Below are 21,595 nucleotides of genomic sequence, written 5' to 3' on the forward strand. Positions count from 1 at the left end.
TGTTTTTTTTAATAATACCATGTTTTAACAATTATTTATATTACATACATAACAAATAATAACAAATAAAGATCTAATTAAAAAATCTGTTATTATAAAATTGAAGAATTAAATTATAAAACAAAAGAACTGCATTATATTAAAATACATCAAAATACATTAAATAGCCTATTTTTGATTCAAAATATTAATGAAATTATGCATTAAAAATCTGTAATATTATAAACAATTAAAACAATATAAATATTGCTTATATTAACATTATAATTATTTAATAATTTATGTATATTACATTATAATAATTAAAAAAATAAAGATCTGTAATATAAATCTGAAGAATCAAATTATAAAACAAAATAATTAAGTTGTAAATTATTCATATTAATAGTAAATAAAGTCATTAATATGTAAAAACTTCAGTGCAGTAAATAAACAACATATAGAGTCATGATATCAAATATAAAATTATTTGATAATAAGATTTGCTACATTTTACAAAGCACCAAACACAGAGTCGTTTCCATATTCCTCAGTTTTATTTATATTATCAGCACATAGTCGTTGTACAGTGAGGATTACAGAAACCCCGGCCACCTCTGCATCATCATTCACCTTTACATACAAAACACGTTTAATATCACATACATGAAGAGGAGGGACGAGACACGAGGAGATTTCCAGTACGTCGAAGGCTTTCCGAATCAAATATTCCACAAGTGATTTCAGAAGTATAAATACAATTCCAGGCTTATTTATTATTTCATTATTTAATATCAGTTTAAAATCACTATTCCGCATCCGCGAGAGATCAGACCGCCGTCAGACATGTGTGTGTTTGCGCTTTACAGGTGTGTGTGTGTGATGTGAGAGAGAGAGTAAGAGAGAGAGGGAGAGGGAGAGACGTGGGGTAGGAGGTATTTTACAGTCGAGCTTGAACTGAACGCCGCTGTGCCACTCGCGGTGCTCTCGTGTACGGTTTCCTGTTTTAATACTGCTGTTCTGTGTTTAAACCAGCGCTTGCGCCTCGTGTCAGTCCACGTACATGGGGGAGCTGGGAGACGCGGGCATCTCATCCAGGATCTTGCAGACGTAGCTGGCCACGTCTACCGTACGCTCCTCGTACATCTGAATGAAGGGATGTTTCTGAGAGACAGAGAGAAGTTCGGTTTACTTTCATCCACATCTGGATAAATAAATTCCCATGGCTTTTTACTTGAACAATTTGGCCAATTAAACAATTTAAAACATAAAAAAACAAATTTCCTCACAATTAAACCTTTTATAGCACAAATAACAATATTAACTCACATCCGTCTAGGTTTCCCATAACAGTAGGAACTCTCATTCAACTTTCATGCAAATTACAATTTTAATATCATATCATGGTGAAAGTGTGGCATGTACAGGAAACAGGAACTCACCAGAAGCTCTTTGTACTTTGGCCTTTTAGACTCGTCCTTTGTAAGGCTGTTAGAAATTGAAACAATAAAAGATTTAATTAAAACCCTTCAGAGTCAACTTGATCGTAAGCTCAATCCTGAGCTCTTGCAGTTTCTGTGAATGAGCAGCAGGAGGCGCCGTGTGCGTCATGTGAGCGCACAATAAATCTGAGTTATTACATCCTGTCGGCTGAGTCAGCAAACTCAGAGAAAGAGGAAGCGCTGGAGATCTCAGTGTGATGGCGCTCGTGTGTGTGTGTGTGTGTGTGTGTGTGTCTCACCACAAGTTGACGAAGTTGATGAATTTGGGGGAGAACTGTCTCTCCTCTGAGCTGCTGAGCTGCGGCGGGTCGCCCTTCACCACCTGCGTCAGCTGATCGAACACACTGTTCCACTTCGGGTAGGGGAACCGTCCCGTGGCCAGTTCATACTGAAACAGCATTGCAACACATCAAACACACACAGAAATCACTTTCAGTAGCACACACACACAGACGGTCACATGACAGATCATCATCCTCACCAGTGTGATTCCCAAACTCCAGACGTCTGAGCGGACATCGTAACCCTGTCTGGAAGCGCTGGGGTCTATCCTCTCCGGCTGGGGGACAAACACACAAAAACACAGTCACATATACAGACGTGACAGCAAAACTCAAGTACTTACAAACAGAGTAAACTAAATTTCAAATATGCATGTATATATTTAAGAAAAATATTTATATTATATAAAATATATATTATTATTATTATTATTATTAAATACTTTCAAACAATTAATCGCATCCAAAATAAGCTTTTTGTTTTACATAATATGTGTCTACTGTGTATATTTATGTATTTAATGAATAGATATGCATGTATATATTTAAGAAAAATATTTATATTATATAAAATATATATTATATATGAATAGAAATATATACATGTACATACTTTTTTAAATGTATGCATGTGTGTGTATTTTTATATACGTAATAAATATACACATTACACACAAATTATGTAAACAAAAGCTTTTATTTTAGGTGCAATTAATCGTTTGACAGCCTTATTATTATTATTATGCAGTGTTCGTTTTTTTTATTAATAAAAATAATCAATTTACTTCATGTTTGGAATGAATTTGTCTGCTCAAACACTGTCAGGAGAAATTATTTTAAGCAATGATATTGTTTTGCTTGGATTGATAAAATTAAACATTTCCTCCATTTCTGATTTGTTTTTGTTTTTTGTTTTTTTGTTCCTGTTTCAATCAGAAATACCTCACACTATTGAGATTAAATGTTTCATTGTTGAAACTATTTCATTTCTTGCATATAAAAAAAATCAAATTGTATTATTTTGTTGTTCAAATTTTCTTTTTTGAAAAGAAAAAAAACGGGGGAAAAAAAAAAAAAATCGAGAAAATGTCTTCTCCTGACATATAGTAAATTTTCTTTTTTGACAATAATGATTTTTTTTTTAAATCAAATTTTCTGCTGAAACACTGGCAGAGAAAATGTCTTCTCCTGACATATAGTCCCTCTAATTTAATACACAAATACATTAAAAAATAAATTAAATATCTGAGGTTAATTGTGCTGAAAATGCTGTTTCGACTAGCATAGATGTAGAAAAGCTGAGATCATGGGTTTATTTCTCAGGACACACACACTCTGGATGAACACATAAGCGTGAGCTGAGAGAGTGCAGCAGAGTGCTCCTCCAGCACATCAGATGGTCTGTGTCTTATCCAGCTGCTTCACAGACCCAAACACCACAAAAACAGATGTGCTCCCGGCACACACTTCCGTCCAGACAGCAGCAGAGTGTGTGTGTCACATACTAACAGCTGTGCATGCCAGTCAACACACTGATGTCACTGATGCTGACAGACTGATGATGTCATAATGCAGTGAGGAGACTCTGGGGATGGTGATGATGATGAGATCACGGCTAAGATTAGAGCATGACATCATCATCAGCAGCAGCAGCAGCAGTAGAGCCACTGCAGAGCGGAGCTTCATTCATGGACACTCCTGCAGTTACATCACTCTAAAGCACACGTACACACGCACAAGTACAGACACTAAGCTTCAGAAAGGATGACAGGAAAATACTGATTTTTTTTTTCTGCAATTACTTTTTTCCCCAATCATTATGAAAATGTACATACACATACATTTTGTAATGTTAAAATTATTATTATTATTTTATGTATTTATTTTTATTATTATTATTATTATTATTATTATATTATTATTATTATATTTTATTTATTTATTTAGTTAATTAATTTATTTATTTATTTTACAAAAAAATGACCCAAAAATAGCGGGGCTATCTTTAAGAAATAAAAAAATTATAAATAAATTCAATAACATTTACTTTATTTCATTTTATTTTATTTTATTCTGTTTTTTTTATTTTTCAGCAGCACATTAATCAAACCAAAACTGACCGTAAAGCCAGTCATAATTTTACAAAAGATTTCTATTTTAAATGCTTTTCTTTTGAAATTTCTATTCATCGATGAATCCTGAAAAACAAAAGTCACATCAAAATTCTTACTATATCAATACTTAACAATTTTGTATCAAAGTTTCCACACAAAAATGAAGCAGCACAACCTGTTTTCAGCATTGCTAATAATCAGAAATGTTTCTTGAGCAGCAAATCATCATATTAGAGTGATTTCTGGAGGATCATGTGACACTGAAGACTGGAGTAATGAGAAAAATACAGCTTTGATCACAGGAAATAACTTACATTTTAAATACTTATGACTGTTTTTACTTAGATGCTGAAAATACAGCTTTGATCACAGGAATAAATTACATTTTAAATATGACTGTTTTTACTGTATTTTTGGTCAAAAAAAGTACTCTTAGTGAGCAGAAGAGACTTTCTTCTGTTCAAAAACATTTCAAAATCTCAAACTTATGAATGGTAGTGGTAATGAATGTATAAATGAATAAGTCTTACTGCCATATACGGTCTGCAGCCTGCGTCTCTGGTTTTGGCGATGGAGTCGACCAGCTGTCCACTGATGCCAAAATCACACAGCTTAATGTTGCCTTTCCTGTCCAGGAGGATATTTGATGGCTTTATGTCTGCAGAGAGAAAGAGCTTCAGTCTGAGTAAAAAAGGACTCCATTCGCATCTAAACCCTCCAAAATCAACTCAAATCATGCAAACAAAAATAATCTGACAGAGGTCTCTCTGCTTCTCTTACCTCTGTGAATAATTTTCAAGTTTTCTTTTAAGTGGTTAAGTGCTTTCACAGTCTGAAAAGACACAGAACAACACAGCATTTTAATGAACACCAACGAACGCATCCCTTAATCAATGCCAAAGTGGATCAAATGAATGAAAACTCACAACTAATGTTATTTTCCCTAAAATCTCCTCTGGAATCACTTCGTCTAAAGAGGAATAAACGTATTTGTAGAATTTGTCGAAGGAGGTAGACATGAGCTCCATGCATATCCAGCAATCCCCCTGAGAGAGACAAAGACAGAGCAAGCGTCTTGAGAAGAAAGACTCTCTTAGAAAGCATGAGACGGTGAGCAGACCAAACGGACAAACCTCTCTGAAAAGAGCCCCGTAAAACTGGACGATGTAGGGACAGTCGCTGCTCCTCATGACCACATCCAGATCCATCAGCAGCTGCTTCTGTTCTCGCTCGTCCACCGTGGAGCGGATCCTCTGTCACACAAACAGACTCATGACTCTCAGCTTTTCTGGTCTATACTGACTCTTGGAAAAGCTTGCATTTTCGAAAAGGCTGTGTGCTATAATGATCACACACACAGTTTTTAATTTTCAAAGATAACCTAAAGTGTAACAGAAACCGATCAGTAACTTATGGCATGTGTCTTACTTTGACGGCCATGATTTGACCACTGGGTTTGTGCACCATCTTGTTGACGGAGCCGTACGCTCCTCGGCCGATCTCGCCGAGATCCTTCAGGTCTTCGGCTGTGAAGTCCCAGTGCTGCTCCGGAGAGATCTTCAGCTTCCCAGACGACTCGATACTGTGTGTCCGCAGCCGCTCTCTGAAAACACACACACACACAGCCACGTGAAGATTGAAAGTAAAATAGTATTTGGGTGAAATGGCCATGAGATTGTCCGTACTCACATGTGTGGGTTCTGGAAAGGAAGTCCGGCAGTGTTCAGAGTGATTCTGGAAGTAGGTTTGATTGGAGGATTGGCAAAATTTAACTTCAGGGCTTTACGTTTACCTGACAGAGGAGGAAGAGACCTTCAGGTTAAACAACACAGTCAGGAAACAGCACTTTCACACACAAACCAACACACTTATATAGCATGAAGATAAAGTTGCAGGTGTATTTTATTCAGGTTGCTGTAGGAAGAGATCTCTAACGAAGCCATGGAAGATGTGGGAGGGTCGTGTGAAGAGACCAAAGTTCACTAGAGACATGCACATCTGAGCACCAGGAGAGGAACCCAAGAGCCAGATTTCCTAAAGCCATCAGAGCACGCTGAAGGTGTAAGACATCTTCATTAGAAAAAATATAGAGGGTGATGATGGATGGCTTTAGCAAATCTGGCAGCAGAGGACAGGGACTGCAATCTGACATGCCTCAAACCCTGCGTTTAACATCACCAAATCAGCAAATCTTTCCCCATCTACATCCACTCAAGACAGACAATAGAGCGTTAAAAAGATCTGATCACATCCGGACACAAAACGGATGATCTGAAACTAAAAACTAAAAACAAACTTACCTTCATCACACACACAACCTAACACAACCCAAACACAAAATTCTGCATGAATCTGTATCGAGCAAACTGTACGGTTCATCTAGACTGTGAGAGGTGCGCTTTTATAAGCACTAAAAATAGCCACCACAGAAACGAAGCCAATGCAACATGACAAAAACAGTGACGGATTTGTTTTACAGAATCACAAAAGACTTTTATTAGTTAAAAACTGAAAATGATGTGTCCGTAATTACATTTGGGTAATTGAACTCTATATGCTTGATATTTCACCTTGAATGGATACTCCATCCCAAAATGAAAATTTTGTCATTAATCACTTACCCCCATGTCGTTCCAAACCCGTAAAAGCTTTGTTCGTCTTCGGAACACAATTTAAGATATTTTGGATGAAAATCGGGAGGCTTAAGACTGTCCCATAGACTGCCAAGTAAATAACAGTGTCAAGGTCCAGAAAAGGTATGAAAGTCATCGTCAGAATATTTCATCTGCCATCAGATGTGCAATCTGGGTTAAATTAATATGAAGAAAACAAAAATAACGACTTTGACACAGAAGAGCATACACAGCATACGGTGATTTGTCAGCACAGACACAGCAGGAGACTCTTGATATCAAAGTAATGCGAATAAAATTCGTTATTTTTGTTTTTTCTTCGCTTACAAAAAGTGTTCCCGTCGCTTCATATAACCCAGATTGCACATCTGATTGCAGATGGAGTATTCTGATGACGACTTTCATACCTTTCCTGGACCTTGACACTGTTATTTACTTGGCAGTCTATGGGACAGTCACAGGCCTCCCGGTTTTCATCCAAAATCTCTTAAATTGTGTTCTGAAGATGAACGAAGCTTTTACGGGTTTGGAACGACATGGGGGTAAGTGATTAATGACAAAATTTTCATTTTGGGGTGGAGTATCCCTTTAATATGTTTACATAATTTTACTGTAGAATCCTTTTTATTTACAGTGAAAATGCTTCAAAACACATTATCAAAGAAATTAAACATCACTGTTTTGGTCACTGTTTCTTTCCACCAAAACTCTTTAATCAGCAACATTACAAAAAAAAAAAAAAAAAAAAAAAAAAAAAAAAAAAAAAAATATTCTATTTTTTTTTTTTTTTTATTTTAAAAGCAGTTTTTGTGACTATTTGCTCTATAAACTGAATATCAGAGTTTCACCTCAATCCACAATTTAAAAGAATTAGGGGACTTTGCGATATCAGAGTTTTCTAAAACTAGAATTCAGTGCTTGTGTCTCCATATAATTGCTAACTTGTGAATAAGTGAAAATTAAGTTATATGACACAAGAGAAATTAAAACACTTAAAACACTTAAGCACCAAAAAGCCCTTCAGATTCATGAAAGTAACTGGGAATTGAGTGCAAGCACATCTCTGAGAACTTAAGGACTATTTTCCCTCCACCACAAGAATGTGAGGATCCGAATACCAGAGGAACGGCATTTCTGAAATCTCACGGCATGTGCGTCCATGTCCCAACAAGCTGGTGTTTGTTCGAAATGCTCATGCCAAAACCATCCCAGCAGTGCTCCAACACTAAACAAAATGCAAACCGAAGAAACAGGGAAGACAGCTACAACACCCAAGACAATGTTCACTGCACCGGTTAGTAGAAAGTTGTCTAAAACAACTACCAGAGCTTCCATTACTGTATGAGAACCATTGATCAATGCAGAAAGTACATGCGTGATCATCAAAGAGATCTTGATCAAGTGCAGGCTGATTTTGATTAAATGGACTAAATCAAAAGAAAGTCAGGACCAATCGACTGTCCAAGAATGAATCTTTTTGCTCCAAAGACAATGGAAGCTCAAAGTCTTAGACTTGTGCCGATTTCTCAATAAAATCCTCTTTCTGTTGTTGTTTGACACAGATATATGAACATTTAAGTTACCGAATGGAAATACTGACTACCACTATGTGTTATTTAATGGCTTAAATTACAATATCTAGAGAGAAGGCTGGCTGAAATAATGCTGATATAGACATAATACAACCTGATGTCAAATATGATTGGGGTCAGTACGATTTTTTTTTTTTTTTTTTTATTAAAGGTGCTGTTTGTAAGATTTTGACTCTACTAAAGCATAAAAATATTTAAGAAACATGTTAAGTTAACATACTTGTTTATCTGAAAAACAATGCTAAATTCAGTTATTCTCCGTAATTCTCCGTGCGTTCCCGGGCCCCAAAATCTCTGTTTTTTTTTTTTGTTTGTGAAACCCGCCCACTGCCAGTTTACCCAATTGTATTTCAGTACCCCGGGTTGCCAGTTGGCGGAAAACACAGCGCATTTAATTTCGTTCATCGTCAAGTGCGCTCATTCCTGTTTGTGTCATCAATCTGGCAACTTACGTGTGCGTCAAGTCTGAGGAGGAGGTGCCGGGTGAAATAACCCTCTCCAATATTTTGAATTTGGACTGCACTACCTAGTTCAACCACTCGGTGTCAATCCTACATACAGCACCTTTAAAGCTCTAGCATGCAGAACGATCTGTCCCAGACCGGCACAAGTCCAGCAGAACCCCGTTAGTGTCGGGCAGAGGACAGGCTCCCCGAAACCAGCGAACAGACACGCTTCAGAACGGTTGGCTTACTTTGATGAAGTCCAGACAGGTTTATCTGAAACCCTGGTGGTGAGAAGAACAACGGACACATGGTTTGAACACCTTCATTTGCAGCACCTGTTCAAGTCCAATGCTAATTCTGTAATAATCTGCTCTTCACAGCGATGAAGTCTCACTAAAACCTTAGAATCCAAGAAAACCAGCGGACAGATCTCACACTGAGCATCTGAAGCGCTCTCAAACCAAACCTCTGTGCCGGGATGTGCATCAGTGAACCGGTAATCATGGGAAATGTGTGTACATGCAGAGGAGGCTCACACACAACAGCAACCGGAAACCAGCAGAACGTAAAACAAAGGAAAACACCAGACTAAGAGAGAAATGAAGGAGAAAAAAATCAAAATGAAACAGTTCAGAGAGGGAATATAAACAGCAGTTGCTCTGGGGAAAACAATTTCACAGGCTCTCACCGTGGTCCGGCATCAGGGAGGATTGTGGGTAAGAAGAGACGAGAGATAAAGGGAGAGAAATATCATGAGGGGAAATATTGAGTTTCATTGCTTAAATACATAGATTTAAAAGAATCCGTCCAGCCGGAGTTTGGGAACTTCAGACTGCAAAAATAAAGTCTATGTTGGAGAAAGATTCATGTTAGGTTATTTCAGGACAAATACACTGGAGAAAATGTTCACTCAGAAATTGCTACATAGTTACACATACGATCAATGAAGCATAATATTTTGAAGTAGAGAGACAGAAATAGAATTTTCTCTTAAAACATACTCCAATAATCTTATTCACACCTTAGAAAAATATTTTTTATGACAATAAGGAAGTTTTGCAACACAAAACCATAATGAAGATGATGCACCAAAGGTAAAGGCGTCTTTTCTTAGGCAACAAGTTTATCTAAATACAAGAACACAGAGATTAACTTCAGAAATCATGGGATGATGATTCATGCCAGTTTCCTCTTCCTGTGTAAATATGAAGCCAATGAATAAAGCTTCCCAACCAAAGCTGAATCACGTCAGACAGCGCTTTCAGGAAATACAGGAATGATGGTGTGATGGAGGAGATTTTGGACGAGCACAGTAAAATGAGAAAACAGACCGACTAAATGCTACTGCAAAACTGAAGGGTTTCTATGGAGTTAAAATTCAATCCGGGCATATATTCTTTATAGCTGAAACCAGCCCAGAACAGTGTAAAAATTAATTACATAAACACTAGTTATATATATATATATATATATATATAAAAAAAATAAAAAAAACATTAAACATGCTCCAAGAAGTTAATCTCAAAAAAACAAACGTCAAATTCATATTTCACCCCAAAATCAAGGCAAAAAAAGTTGTAATTCTATTGTAATTCTCATTACTGTTTTACAGTCATTTTTATTTAATCACCTTAAAATAAGCATAGTTCAATTGTTATTAGTTTTGTTTTAATCTGCAAGAATTTATAGTAGTATAATATAACCATGTGTAAAAACTCAAAGGAATAATCACAAATAATGCTAAAAAAAAGTCCTTATTATAGGATTTATATTATAATATAGTAATTTAACTATACATCAATTAGTAATAAATTGCACTATTGTGTATTTATTAATTAATAAGATTAACACATTCATTCATTTCCTTAAGACAAAACACAGATATATTTTTATATATTTATACAATGTCCATGTCCAAACCATTCAATGTAAAGTCAGTAACTACCTGAATCACTCTGAAACCTCCAGCATGAGCTGATGTCTGAAAATCAAAATGAATTGCATCAGTTTGGAGAGAATAACCAGTTTTATTAAAGAGGCAACAGAGGTTGTTCTAGCAAATTTCAGAGCAAAACTAACCCATAACAGATTACAGTTAATGGCTACATCTCATAGTGGAACTGAAACATCTTCAATATCAAGACAAACAAAACAATTGCAATGGTCTTGGTGATGACTTTATGATAAACACAATTCATGCACATTTGTGTTCTTGTTCAAACCTGCAACCTTTCAGTTACCAGCCCATATCTTTACCCACTACACCACACCAAGTCCAAAATAAACCATTCAAAGAGTCACATTTCAAGCTAAAATTAGTACTAACTCATTTGAGCGATCTGTTTTCCACACAGATCCATATTTGATGTTAAATACCGCAGTATTTTGAGCTTTTGTAGATGATCTATTCTAAATGACATATTCAATCATTCATATTCAATCATGAATATATCATGTGGCAATTGGAGTCATAAAACTACCCAAATTACAACCGTAAAAACATTAAGTTTTTCAAACTGGGGGCACACGATGCTAGTTGGCCCATGGAAAAGTTTAGAGAGAAATAGTGTAAAACATGCAATAATAATAGTAATAATAATAATAATAATAATAATAATAATAATAATAACTAATTAAAATGAAAATGAATAAATAAAAATTATATTAAAATAAATATGTATGAATGCGTATATAAATAAATAACAATTAAGTTAGACAAAAAAAAATTGATTAAAATAAATAAGCAAATGAATAAATAAATAAAATAATGATTCAATAATAAGTTAAAATTAAGTAAGTTAGTAAAGTGGGCTACGATATCGGGAAAACAAAGTAATTTAAGTAACTTAATAGAAAATTTTTAGACATATAAATTTTTCACAGTATAAATTGTGTTTTTACACAATAAACTATATAACGCGAGGATGTTGAGGCCCGTGGCATCTAAAATATTGAGAGCCATTGGTTTGTTAGATAAGCTGTCAGTGATCTCTTTATGAAATCATTCTTTCTTCTGTGGTCCACAAATAATTAAAATAACATCTTAATATTTCCATTTATTAAGAGACGACTCTTCAGTTCCCCCCAAAACACTCGCATTTATCTTAAGATCATTTTAGCGTCGTATCGTTAGCCAGTTAACGTTAGCCACGCAGCTAAAAATGTCAACAAACTCCAATGACAGTCAGTTAACGAACAACGACAGTAAACGAATTAATATAATACTAACAACGATGTATGCATAAAAAATATTAATCTACACATGGGTTATGTAGTAGACAATGTAATTATCACGTTGAAAAAATGAAATATTCCCGGGCCTGTCAGTGTTTGACTGAAGCAGTTAGCCGTGCGGCTAACACGACGCTTAAAATAGATTTAAAACTACTAGTATAAAGCAACTAAAAAGCGGTTACTATTTTAAAACCTACAATTCAGAGCTTGTAAATCCAAAGTGAGATCGATAGGTTAGCTAAAGCTACACGGCTAGTAATGCAGCGTGATTGAGTCTCATCTGATGCGAGTAAACGGTCAGTGGATCTCATTGTGGGGCGGATGGATGCGCGGTTCGGTGGGTTCTGACCTTGCATGCTGCTCATGGTGCTGATGTGCTGGCTCTGGGTCTGGTGGTGCTGTGCGCTGGAGGCTGATGCTGCTGGGGTGCTGCTGGGACTGGACGTCGCCATTTGGGTTTGACTTCCAGCAGCCAGCACTGGGCTGCAATGCAGAGAGACAGACAGCAGAGAAACCTAAACAGTACTGCACTGCACTGCACTGCACACAGCTCTCTCTCTCTCTCTCTCTCTCTCTCTCTCTCTCTCTCTCTCTCTCTCTCTCTCTCTCTCTCTCTCTCTCAATTTTTTTTTTTTTTTCAATTCAAATTAAGCCTTATTAACATGGCTGTGTAACACAATGTTGCCAAAGCATTAACATGTATATGTATATAAAAATGATAAAAAGAAACAATCGAAGAAAAAAAAAACATAGATATTAAATATTATTATCTAAATAGATGAAAAGATAAAGTGAGTCAGTTTAGAGTTAATCATGTTTAGCACCTAACATGTTGAATGACTGGCTTTACCAAAAGGTAGTACACTTCAAGTTTAGTTTATTAAGTATACTTATATTTTAAGTATACTTTAGTAAGTATACAGATATCAGTGTACTAGTAGTATACTTGTACTATTTCAGTACTCCTTGGGACTAAATTGGCCCACTTTCTAGTATATAAAAGTATACTTTTATGTACACTTCAAGTATAACCGTAATAAACTTTGAGTACACAACTAGTTAACATCAATATTTTTAGCTTGTACTGCAACTATACTAAAAGTGAACTTATAGGTATAGCCTACTGATAGCAGTGACGGTGTTACACCGGGGCTAGGGGGGACTATAGCCCCGTCAGAATTTTTAATAGCTTCGGTTTAGCCCCATTTCTTTATGAAGTAACTCTGAAGTCATCAATACCATTTATTTTCTTAGCACCCCCACATATTGGTCTAGCCCCCCCTTAGCACCGGTAGAGAAAAAATTCTGGCACGTGCCTGACTGATAGTTTACTAATAAATAGTAGTAGCATTTTTAATAGACTTTGAAGTATAGTCTCAGTAAACCAGTTCAGTAGTTTTATACTGCAAATATACTCTTAAGTTTTCTTTTAGTGAACTTCATACAAGTATACTTCTTTGTCCCTATTTAGGTATTAATTTGTATTTATAGGCTATACAGTGTATATATATATATATATATATGGTATGTATATGTATATGTATATATGTATATATGAATATCTGAACATACAAAACATCAAAAGAAAGAACAGGGTCTCTGCTTGTAAACAAAAACATTTTATTCTAGCTTCATGCATTCTTTTTTTGTAAACACTTGATTGTGGATAAGTTTCATAAATAAAATGTTTTTAAATAAAATAAACAACATTTTGAACAAAAAGCTGAAAAAAGACATTGAATTGGATTCAGAATGATAAATAAAATGTAGACAGAGTCAATCTCAACACCCCAAAGCTTGACAGTCATTATTAGCTCTGCATTGGTCGACATTTTATTCCATAACGTTACATAGTTTTGAAGCTGTTTCATGTCTGATGATCGTGTTAGATTACAGGTGCTTCTCAAACAGAAGGCTGCATCCTACCAAAGCCGTGCCCTTCCTAGTTCAGTCCTTCAGTCCTTTAGAGGCTTGTAGGCTAGAGTCCTCCTCTTGGCATTAAACGCTAGAATGAGACAGTCTAGTAAGTGCGCGTGGCTACGTCACATGTGTTCTTATTAACCCTAACCCTTAGACCTCACCGCCAAGGCACAGAAATACTAATAAAACTTAGTTTTGGAAAAATACTTTGTATTACAAATCTTTATGTTATTTTGCTTTCTATTTATGCAATACAATGAATCACAGTCGTCTAGTCTCCCCGTGGATTAAATTATTGGCAGTTTAGCAAGTAATTTACACCAAAACAAAAGATAACATCTATCCTTTCATGTCCGAAAACATTATTTTTGTCTTACATTCCATAATAAATTCAGCTCAGTACTAACTCATTTTTCATCAGTTTATTTTCATAAAAGGAATGGGTACAAAGGATTGTGGGTGATTGAAAGGTCGCTGAGGATACATCCCATGCATCCTTCAAATTCAGCTGAATGAAGGACACGAAACAAAGGCTGCCTTCCAAGGATCCTTTCGATTGAGATGGCCTTCAGTGACGTTTGATGACGTTGTAGCCGAGATATGCAGCCTTCCGTTTGAGAAGCACCCTACATGTGGAAGCATCTGTTGGTGCAGTTTCTTCTTCACTTGTATTTTTTGGAAATTCTGTACAGAAGATGTGTACTAGCTATAACAATGCAAACACAGATTCTAGGAGCACAAGTATAGCTCAAATATATTTAGACTTTTTCTGTAGTATAAGTCAAGTATAAATTAAATTCATTTTAAGTATATTTCTGAGAAGTACATAAAGCCCATTTCTGAGAAGTACATAAAAAGTAGACTAAAAGTATACTTTCCTATTTTTAGTTTGAAAGAAGTATACTAATAGCACACTTGAAAAAACTTCTTATTCGTAAGGGTAATGCAAATTTTGCAGCTAGTGCAGCTGTGTTGTCATCTTCTCCAAGTATGTAGGGCATTTTCTCAGTATCACTAAGTTCATTAAATGACGGAATCATATGATTCCTCTGTTTTCTGGTTCAGGTTTGATCCATTGACAGAAGTTTCTTCAAATACTTCTGCATTATAGGTTATAAAAAATTAAAAAATGAAACAATATTTAAGAAAAATAAGCAACCTTTAATAGCAGTGCAAGAAAACATCTTAAATATATATGATCTTATAAAAGATATTCACCTGAGAATCCTGGTTCTGGTTTGATCTGGTAGCTGGAAGGTCATTAGACCTCACTGCTTCCTGGTTCAGAAGTATGCACATTTATATTTGACGTATTTACATTTACATTTATGTATTTTGCAAGTGATTTAGAATAGAGCAACATAAGTAATTCATCACAAAGTGAACAGTGTTAGTAGTATACAATGCCAGGTTTTTTAGAAAGATATGTATAGTAAATATATTAACCCTTATTGGCGTCCCATATACAATCAAAACCCTTCCTCATTGTCAACCCATAGAAGGATCGCAACCTTTCTGAACATTTAATTTTTATAAGCATTGCCGATAGTTTAAATAATATTTTGCAGATACCAATCGTGGTGGATTTAGTGATTTTATTTGACAAATTAAAAAGAAAAAGTATAGATTTTATCATTTCCCTGGTCTCCAGGACCCCAAACATCCCGAGAGTGACCATACAAGCAGATATCAATCCAGCTTAATTTTTTTATTTGTAGAGTTACCAAGTGTTGACTACTGTACAAAATCATATTCCATTTACATAAATGGAACATTTATTTTATGTTATTTTATTTAATTTTTTCAGCAAACATCATTTGGGGTCAAAAGGGTCAAGTACATTTCAGGTTGACTGTAACTCTCAAATCAGTGCAGTGGCACTAACCTGACAACACTGCAAACACTTCATGTCTGAAATCCCTATGTGTTAAAAGCAGTGTGAGAAAATTGATTTTTGGTGAAGTCTCAAAACAGATGCACCAAAGCTGATTTCTAGATTGGACATTCAACCTGGACTCCACCCCAAAATTAAAATTTTGTCATTAATCACTTACCCCCATGTCATTCCAAACCCCTAAAAGCTCTGTTCGTCTTCGGAACAACACAATTTAAGATATTTTGGATGAAAACCGGGAGGCCTGGACTGCCCATAGTGCCAAGTAAAAAACAGTGTCAAGGTCCAGAAAAGGTATGAAAGTTGTCGTCAGAATGCCCTCAGACGTAAATAAAGAGACACAGGAACACAGGTGTGCTGTGATTGGCCAGCCAAGATGTCTCCAGAGTTGCGTGATTGGACACACGCAGAATAAAACCTCAAGCGGTGTGACGGAAATGTTATGAAAGTCGTCTTCCGAATACGGCCGGATCTGAGGCATAAACATCCCATTATAAACGTGCAATCTGGGTTCTAGTCATGAAGTGGACCAAAACAAGATAGACACTTTCTCAATGAAACAGCAACACACCGCAGCCTTGAGTTTTACCAAGATAAATTGGGTAGCATTTAGCGGTCATGTAATAAAGGCAGCCAACTTATTTATTGTTACTCACCACCAGTTTCCCAGTTCTGTAGTTGCTTTGGCTGAAAGTCCTCGCAAACAAAGTGTAAACTTCTGTTCACATGAAACCTCTAAGTTTCCTTTTGGGATTTCATCAGTGAAGAACTCAACTCTGTCTCTGTATCGCTCATCTGGTGAATCTGATAAAGTCTGATTGTTTTGGTAGAGCAGAACCAGAATATCTTCATCTGTTTTCCTCCATGAAACCTCTTCAATGTGTGCAGATGATCAACATTTGACATAAATGAAACAAATTTCGTTTAGTGTGTTTCCACATTGAACATAATTAATTTGACAAATTCATTTTGTGCTTTTTTTCTCCAGAATTAGCATAAAGAGAAAAATATTATACAAACCATCAGATATAACTAGTATAGCAGCCGCAAAAACAAACACAAGCAGGTACATGTTCAGCTGAAAATATTATTTGATTGTAGGTCTGTGAGCATATGTTAAAACTTGATTTACTTTTAGCATAGAAAGATCTGATAAACTGCAGCTAATCCTGATGAACCAGTTCTGACTAAGAAAAAGAAATAAAACAAAAGTGTTAAGTTTTTTTACCTTCAACATAATATGAAATCTCTCTCTGAAAAGACCTAAATGCAACACACAAAAAAAATGAATCACTATTGAAACAGACAATGTAGACAGGAGTTATTTGTCACAGCTTGGTTGCAAAATAAAGATGGGCACAGGATCTAAATGCAGCACATTAGTGTTTATTAAACAAAAAGAACTCCGGAACAGGCCAAATAAGAAAAACTAAAACAAAACCAAACAGAACTGAACATTCATGTGACATCAAGTCCAGCAGAGGGAGGTGGCTTAGGTGGGGGACGCAGAGCCGGGATGCTGGACAGCAAGAGCTAGGGCGAAGAGAGAAAGCTGGGTGAAGACAAGGGAAAAAAAAGCCAGGATGTACATGCAGTAGAAACAAACCAAAAGGAAGAAAAAACACCCACATAAATACCAGTGTGCAGGCCCATGGCAGAGCCGAGGGAGGAGCCATGGTGGTGCCTTGCCAGGTGGAACCAGGGAACGATGGACCTTAGACAGTGTGGAAGGTGGAGACTGAGTCAGAGCTGAAAAGCTGTAGATACCGGGGACACTGAAGGTCCTGGAGACCAAGACAGAGCTGCAGCGGTGAATGACTGAGGTGGAGCCAGGGCGCCAGAGGACTGAGGTGGAAGCAGTGCGACTGAAGACCAAGGTAGAGCTGAAGGGAAGGAGGAACCTGACAGAGGCAAAGGGGTGGAAGGACAGGTCACAGACAAAGGCCCGTAAGTCCATGGCAAAGTCAGAGTGATGACCGACCAAGGCAGAGCCAGAGGGACGAGGAAGCCCACTGCAACCATAGGGTCGACAATCCCAGGTGGAACCGAAGGAGCAAGAGAGAGGGAGCGCCTCACTCTTGGAGATGGTAAATGGGGAACCATTCTGGAGGAGTACCCACTCCACATACTCCATTGATGTCCCTAGTGGCTTGTTTCTGGGCAAGCACAATCTTGTCTTTGCATTGAGACTTGTTCAGAAAAGCACACACAGTCAGTTGTCATCATAAGGGACGAGATGGTGAAGGTCCAGAAATCCCTGTGTGTGCCTCTCTAGGAACTGGAGGTCAGTTCTTCTGTCACAGCTTTGCTGCAAAATAAAGATGAGTGCAGGATCTAAAGGCAGCAAGTCAAGTCACCTTTATTTATATAGCACTTCATAAAATACAGATTGCATCAAAGTAGCTTTACAGTGTAAAACAGGAAAATAGTGTGTCAGTAATGCAAACAAAATTCAACTCTGCTGTAAAGCAGCTTTTAAAATAGGACAACAGTAAAACTAGTAAGTTTTTTTCAGTTAAAATCAGTCCATCGTTAATTCAGTGATGCCATCTCCAGCTCAGTTCATATAGTGTAACGAGGAACAAAAACCCAACCACTTAAATAAACCAAAAAAAAAAAAAGAAACCATACTCAGTTCAGGATCAAATATCAAAAGACTATACAAAACCAAGAAACCATGCTCAGTTGGGGGTCAGTTCTCTTCTGGCTAGACAAAACCAATATGGTGAATGAGACATGCAGTTCAGGATGAAATATTAAAAGAGTATACAGAAGTGCCCTCTGGTGGATATCATGGCCACTCTGACCAGCAGGTATAACAGTTGTGAAGGAATATGTGCTTTATGTGCAGTTAAATGCTGTAAAGAAATTCATACATGAGCACAAACTCTTTAAGCATTTAGATCAGATAAATGTATAAGCTCTTGAGCAACAGTTTGCATAGACATAAATTGGACAATTAAAGATGTGCCTTGTCATCCGAATCAGTTTATAGAGAGAAAAACAACATGCATACCATCAGATACATCTGGAATTACAGCAACAAATATAAACATAAATCCATAATTTCTGAACATGATAATCTCTTTGGATGGTCCAACATTAGGTTTAGAGAACAATATGATGCATGAAGACAGCATGTTTAAACCTGTTTTTAACAACAACACCTAAGATAAACAAGTTATAATTTAACAGAAAAAAAATAAATGGATTTAAGAAATACATGCATTTTAATGACACAATGTTGCATTCTGTTTGTTCTATTCAAGTAAACTTGATTTTTATAAAGACATATATATATGTGTGTGTGTGTGTGTGTGTGTGTGTGTGTGTGTGTGTGTGTGTGTGTGTGTGTGTGTGACAAAGTTGACTCTTTAGTAACACATTCAATATTGGCTTTTGTCTTATTTCAATGCATGTTCCAGAAAGACATTGCTTGCAATAATTGTATAGCTAATTATATAGAAACAATAATATTAAAACTTTTAAAGTTATACCTAAATGAAATATGTAATTCCTCCAAGCCTCTGTAGCTAATTCCAAAACGTCAATTTAGAGGTAGCAACTGAGGCTTAAGCCATTGATAATGCAGTTATCGTCATATGGATCTATTACTACATGAATACAGAAGGAAACACTGGCCTGAACACTGTTCAACTGCTTTCTGACCCACCAACACACTGAAGAAACTCTCTAGATCAGCAGATGAACCGAACTTTACTGTAGTTCTTATAGAAATATATCAATCAGCATAAGTGTTACCACAGTTTAAAATTATCACAAATAAACACCTGGCCTATGATTCAAGTTATTTATAAAATAACTTTTAAAAAGAGCTGACAGCACAAAATCATCTGCATTACAGTGAAGAACGTTGAATTTCTCACTGTCAATGCTCGAGCGTTTGAGTCTTCTTTTTCTCTCTCTTATTGCTGATCAGGTTTGTGATTCCACTGAATCTGGCAGAATGTTCTCTGTCCTATCAGCCTCATGATCTTCAGTCTTTAGGAGAGGTTTCATTTCATGGTATTCTGCTGTGTTCTGCTTCTGCTTTGATCCATTGGTTGGAGTTTCATCAGATTCAGCTGCATTCTGAGTTCAGAATAAAGGTGCAATCAGTCATTTTTCATACAGATTCAGAATGGTTTGTATTAAATAAAGGAGACAAACACAAACAATAAAGTAAACAAACACAAACAGAACAGTTATAAACAATAAACAAAAACAACAAACACTGATCTAGACAACATCTGTTTTTTTTTATCATGTTTTATCAAGAGTTTACCATCAGCAGTTCATTACAAATGACAAATACTTGTTGCATGTGCTCACAATGATGTGTCAGTAAAAAAAATAAAAAAAAAATACTTCTGTTATATCAGCCAGAGAAACATGCCGATAAAATTATTGAGTGCACCAATAATATGAAGTGAAATACCTCCTGATATTGCAGTTTATTAAATATGATTTACATTAAATATGGTACGGTATCATATTTAAATCATATTTAATTATTGACACTAACCTGACATGATTGCAGACACATTTTGATCCCTGTGTGTTCAAAGAAAGAAAGTGGAAGAAGTTATTTAGAGGCTGAACAGATGGACAAAACACATCAGATGATAATAATAATAATTTACCTAGACAATGCAACTTACTAAAGTTCAGTTTGTACTCACAAGGTTCAAATACGAGTAAAATCATCAGAAATACAGTAAAGAGGATTTCAGAGGAGAAGACGACAACTCTCAGATCACCAACTGCTCCACCACCATTAACTGAGGATCAGCAAGAGTACTTTATTTACAATAGACAATTGTGCTTAAATATTACCTCCAAATTATAGCAGATTATTATAAGGCTTTATTGCAGTATTGTTGCTAGAAATTATGAAAATGAGAATAATTTGATCGGAATAAGCTGATTTATGCCTCACAGTAAAGTATTAACTGATATATTATCTTATAATATGTATTTACCATAGGCGTAATGTAAATTGCTTAATATAATCAGGCACTGTGTGATGTTCAAGTGTTCACTCACCTGTTTTCAGTATCAGTTCAGTCATCAGGGTAACTGAGTTCAGTACAACAACACCAACTGATCCAAACACATACACAGGAACAACACGGTGAAGATCTGTGAGATCAAATGCAGTTTAATATCAACATTTATAATTATAAAAATGAATCATTGCATTTTTTTCACAGCTTTTGATTAAAATCCTTCATTCTTCTAGTAAATGTATCCCCTAGTATCTTCACAATAGAAATTAGCAAGAAACTTTTTTATAAATAATTTAATTAAACAAATGAGTTTTGAAAAATAATAGCTTGTCATTGCAATGCAGTTATGAAGATGATCAGAGCAGATGATTAATACCCAAACCAACTTAAAAAACCACAATCATACAGGCCCATCCAATACGATCTGAACATCAACAAATACATCAGATCTGAGTAAAAGATTCTTTAATGTATCTGTTAATTAATTGGCAAAAAACCTTTACCATCTTTAGTAACTTACAGCATAAATGTAAGATATGCTTATTATAGTAAGCATATAATAAGCATTTTATTATAGTACCTTTTTCAGTTCCCAGTGCTATGATGTAGAAATAAACCATAATGGCATTGACCAGTAACATGAGAATTAACCAAACTGATCTCATGAACAAACGTGAACCTGAAAAAAGAAGAAGAAGAAAAAAAAAGATTTAATATTAGTTAAAAAAAAGTGCATATCTGAGTTTGACACTGACCGTGTGAAGGTGAATTAAAATTTAGATCATACACTGAACATAATATATATTTCCTACAGATGTCTTAAACAATTGCAAATTTTTTTAAAGTCTGAAAATATTTTTACTCTCATTCAGCTCTTTGGTCAAAACGCTCCGTAATTTCTGTATGCGCCAAAGATAATATACTATAAACAACAAAAAAAATAAACAATACGTCCACAACAGAAATCATAACAATACAAAAACACTAACAA

The 21,595-nt window shown here is 35.8% G+C and overlaps 1 protein-coding gene across 9 annotated transcripts; it reads right to left on the reverse strand.

Annotated features, from left to right (window-relative positions):
• Positions 1-514: 514 nt before the first annotated feature.
• LOC109069591 (dual specificity mitogen-activated protein kinase kinase 4) lies at positions 515-12,359 on the reverse strand. Of its 9 annotated transcripts, XM_042719556.1 has the most exons (14): positions 12,131-12,359; positions 10,493-10,528; positions 8,796-8,828; positions 6,177-6,194; positions 5,566-5,668; positions 5,305-5,479; positions 5,010-5,129; positions 4,803-4,922; positions 4,657-4,708; positions 4,407-4,534; positions 1,963-2,040; positions 1,721-1,869; positions 1,422-1,467; positions 515-1,143 (listed from the first exon to the last, which is right to left on the reverse strand). In XM_042719556.1, exons 1-14 carry the CDS (start codon positions 12,231-12,233, stop codon positions 1,030-1,032), a joined length of 1,275 nt encoding a protein of 424 aa, XP_042575490.1. In that variant the 5' UTR covers positions 12,234-12,359; the 3' UTR covers positions 515-1,029. The 9 variants fall into 9 exon arrangements, with proteins under 9 accessions (XP_042575490.1, XP_042575492.1, XP_042575491.1 ...); XM_042719558.1 differs by lacking the exon at positions 10,493-10,528; XM_042719557.1 differs by lacking the exon at positions 6,177-6,194.
• Between the last annotated feature and the right edge of the window lie 9,236 nt (positions 12,360-21,595).

The sequence above is a fragment of the Cyprinus carpio genome, chromosome B3, assembly GCF_018340385.1.
Source record: "Cyprinus carpio isolate SPL01 chromosome B3, ASM1834038v1, whole genome shotgun sequence".
In the NCBI taxonomy this organism is placed as follows: domain Eukaryota; kingdom Metazoa; phylum Chordata; class Actinopteri; order Cypriniformes; family Cyprinidae; genus Cyprinus; species Cyprinus carpio.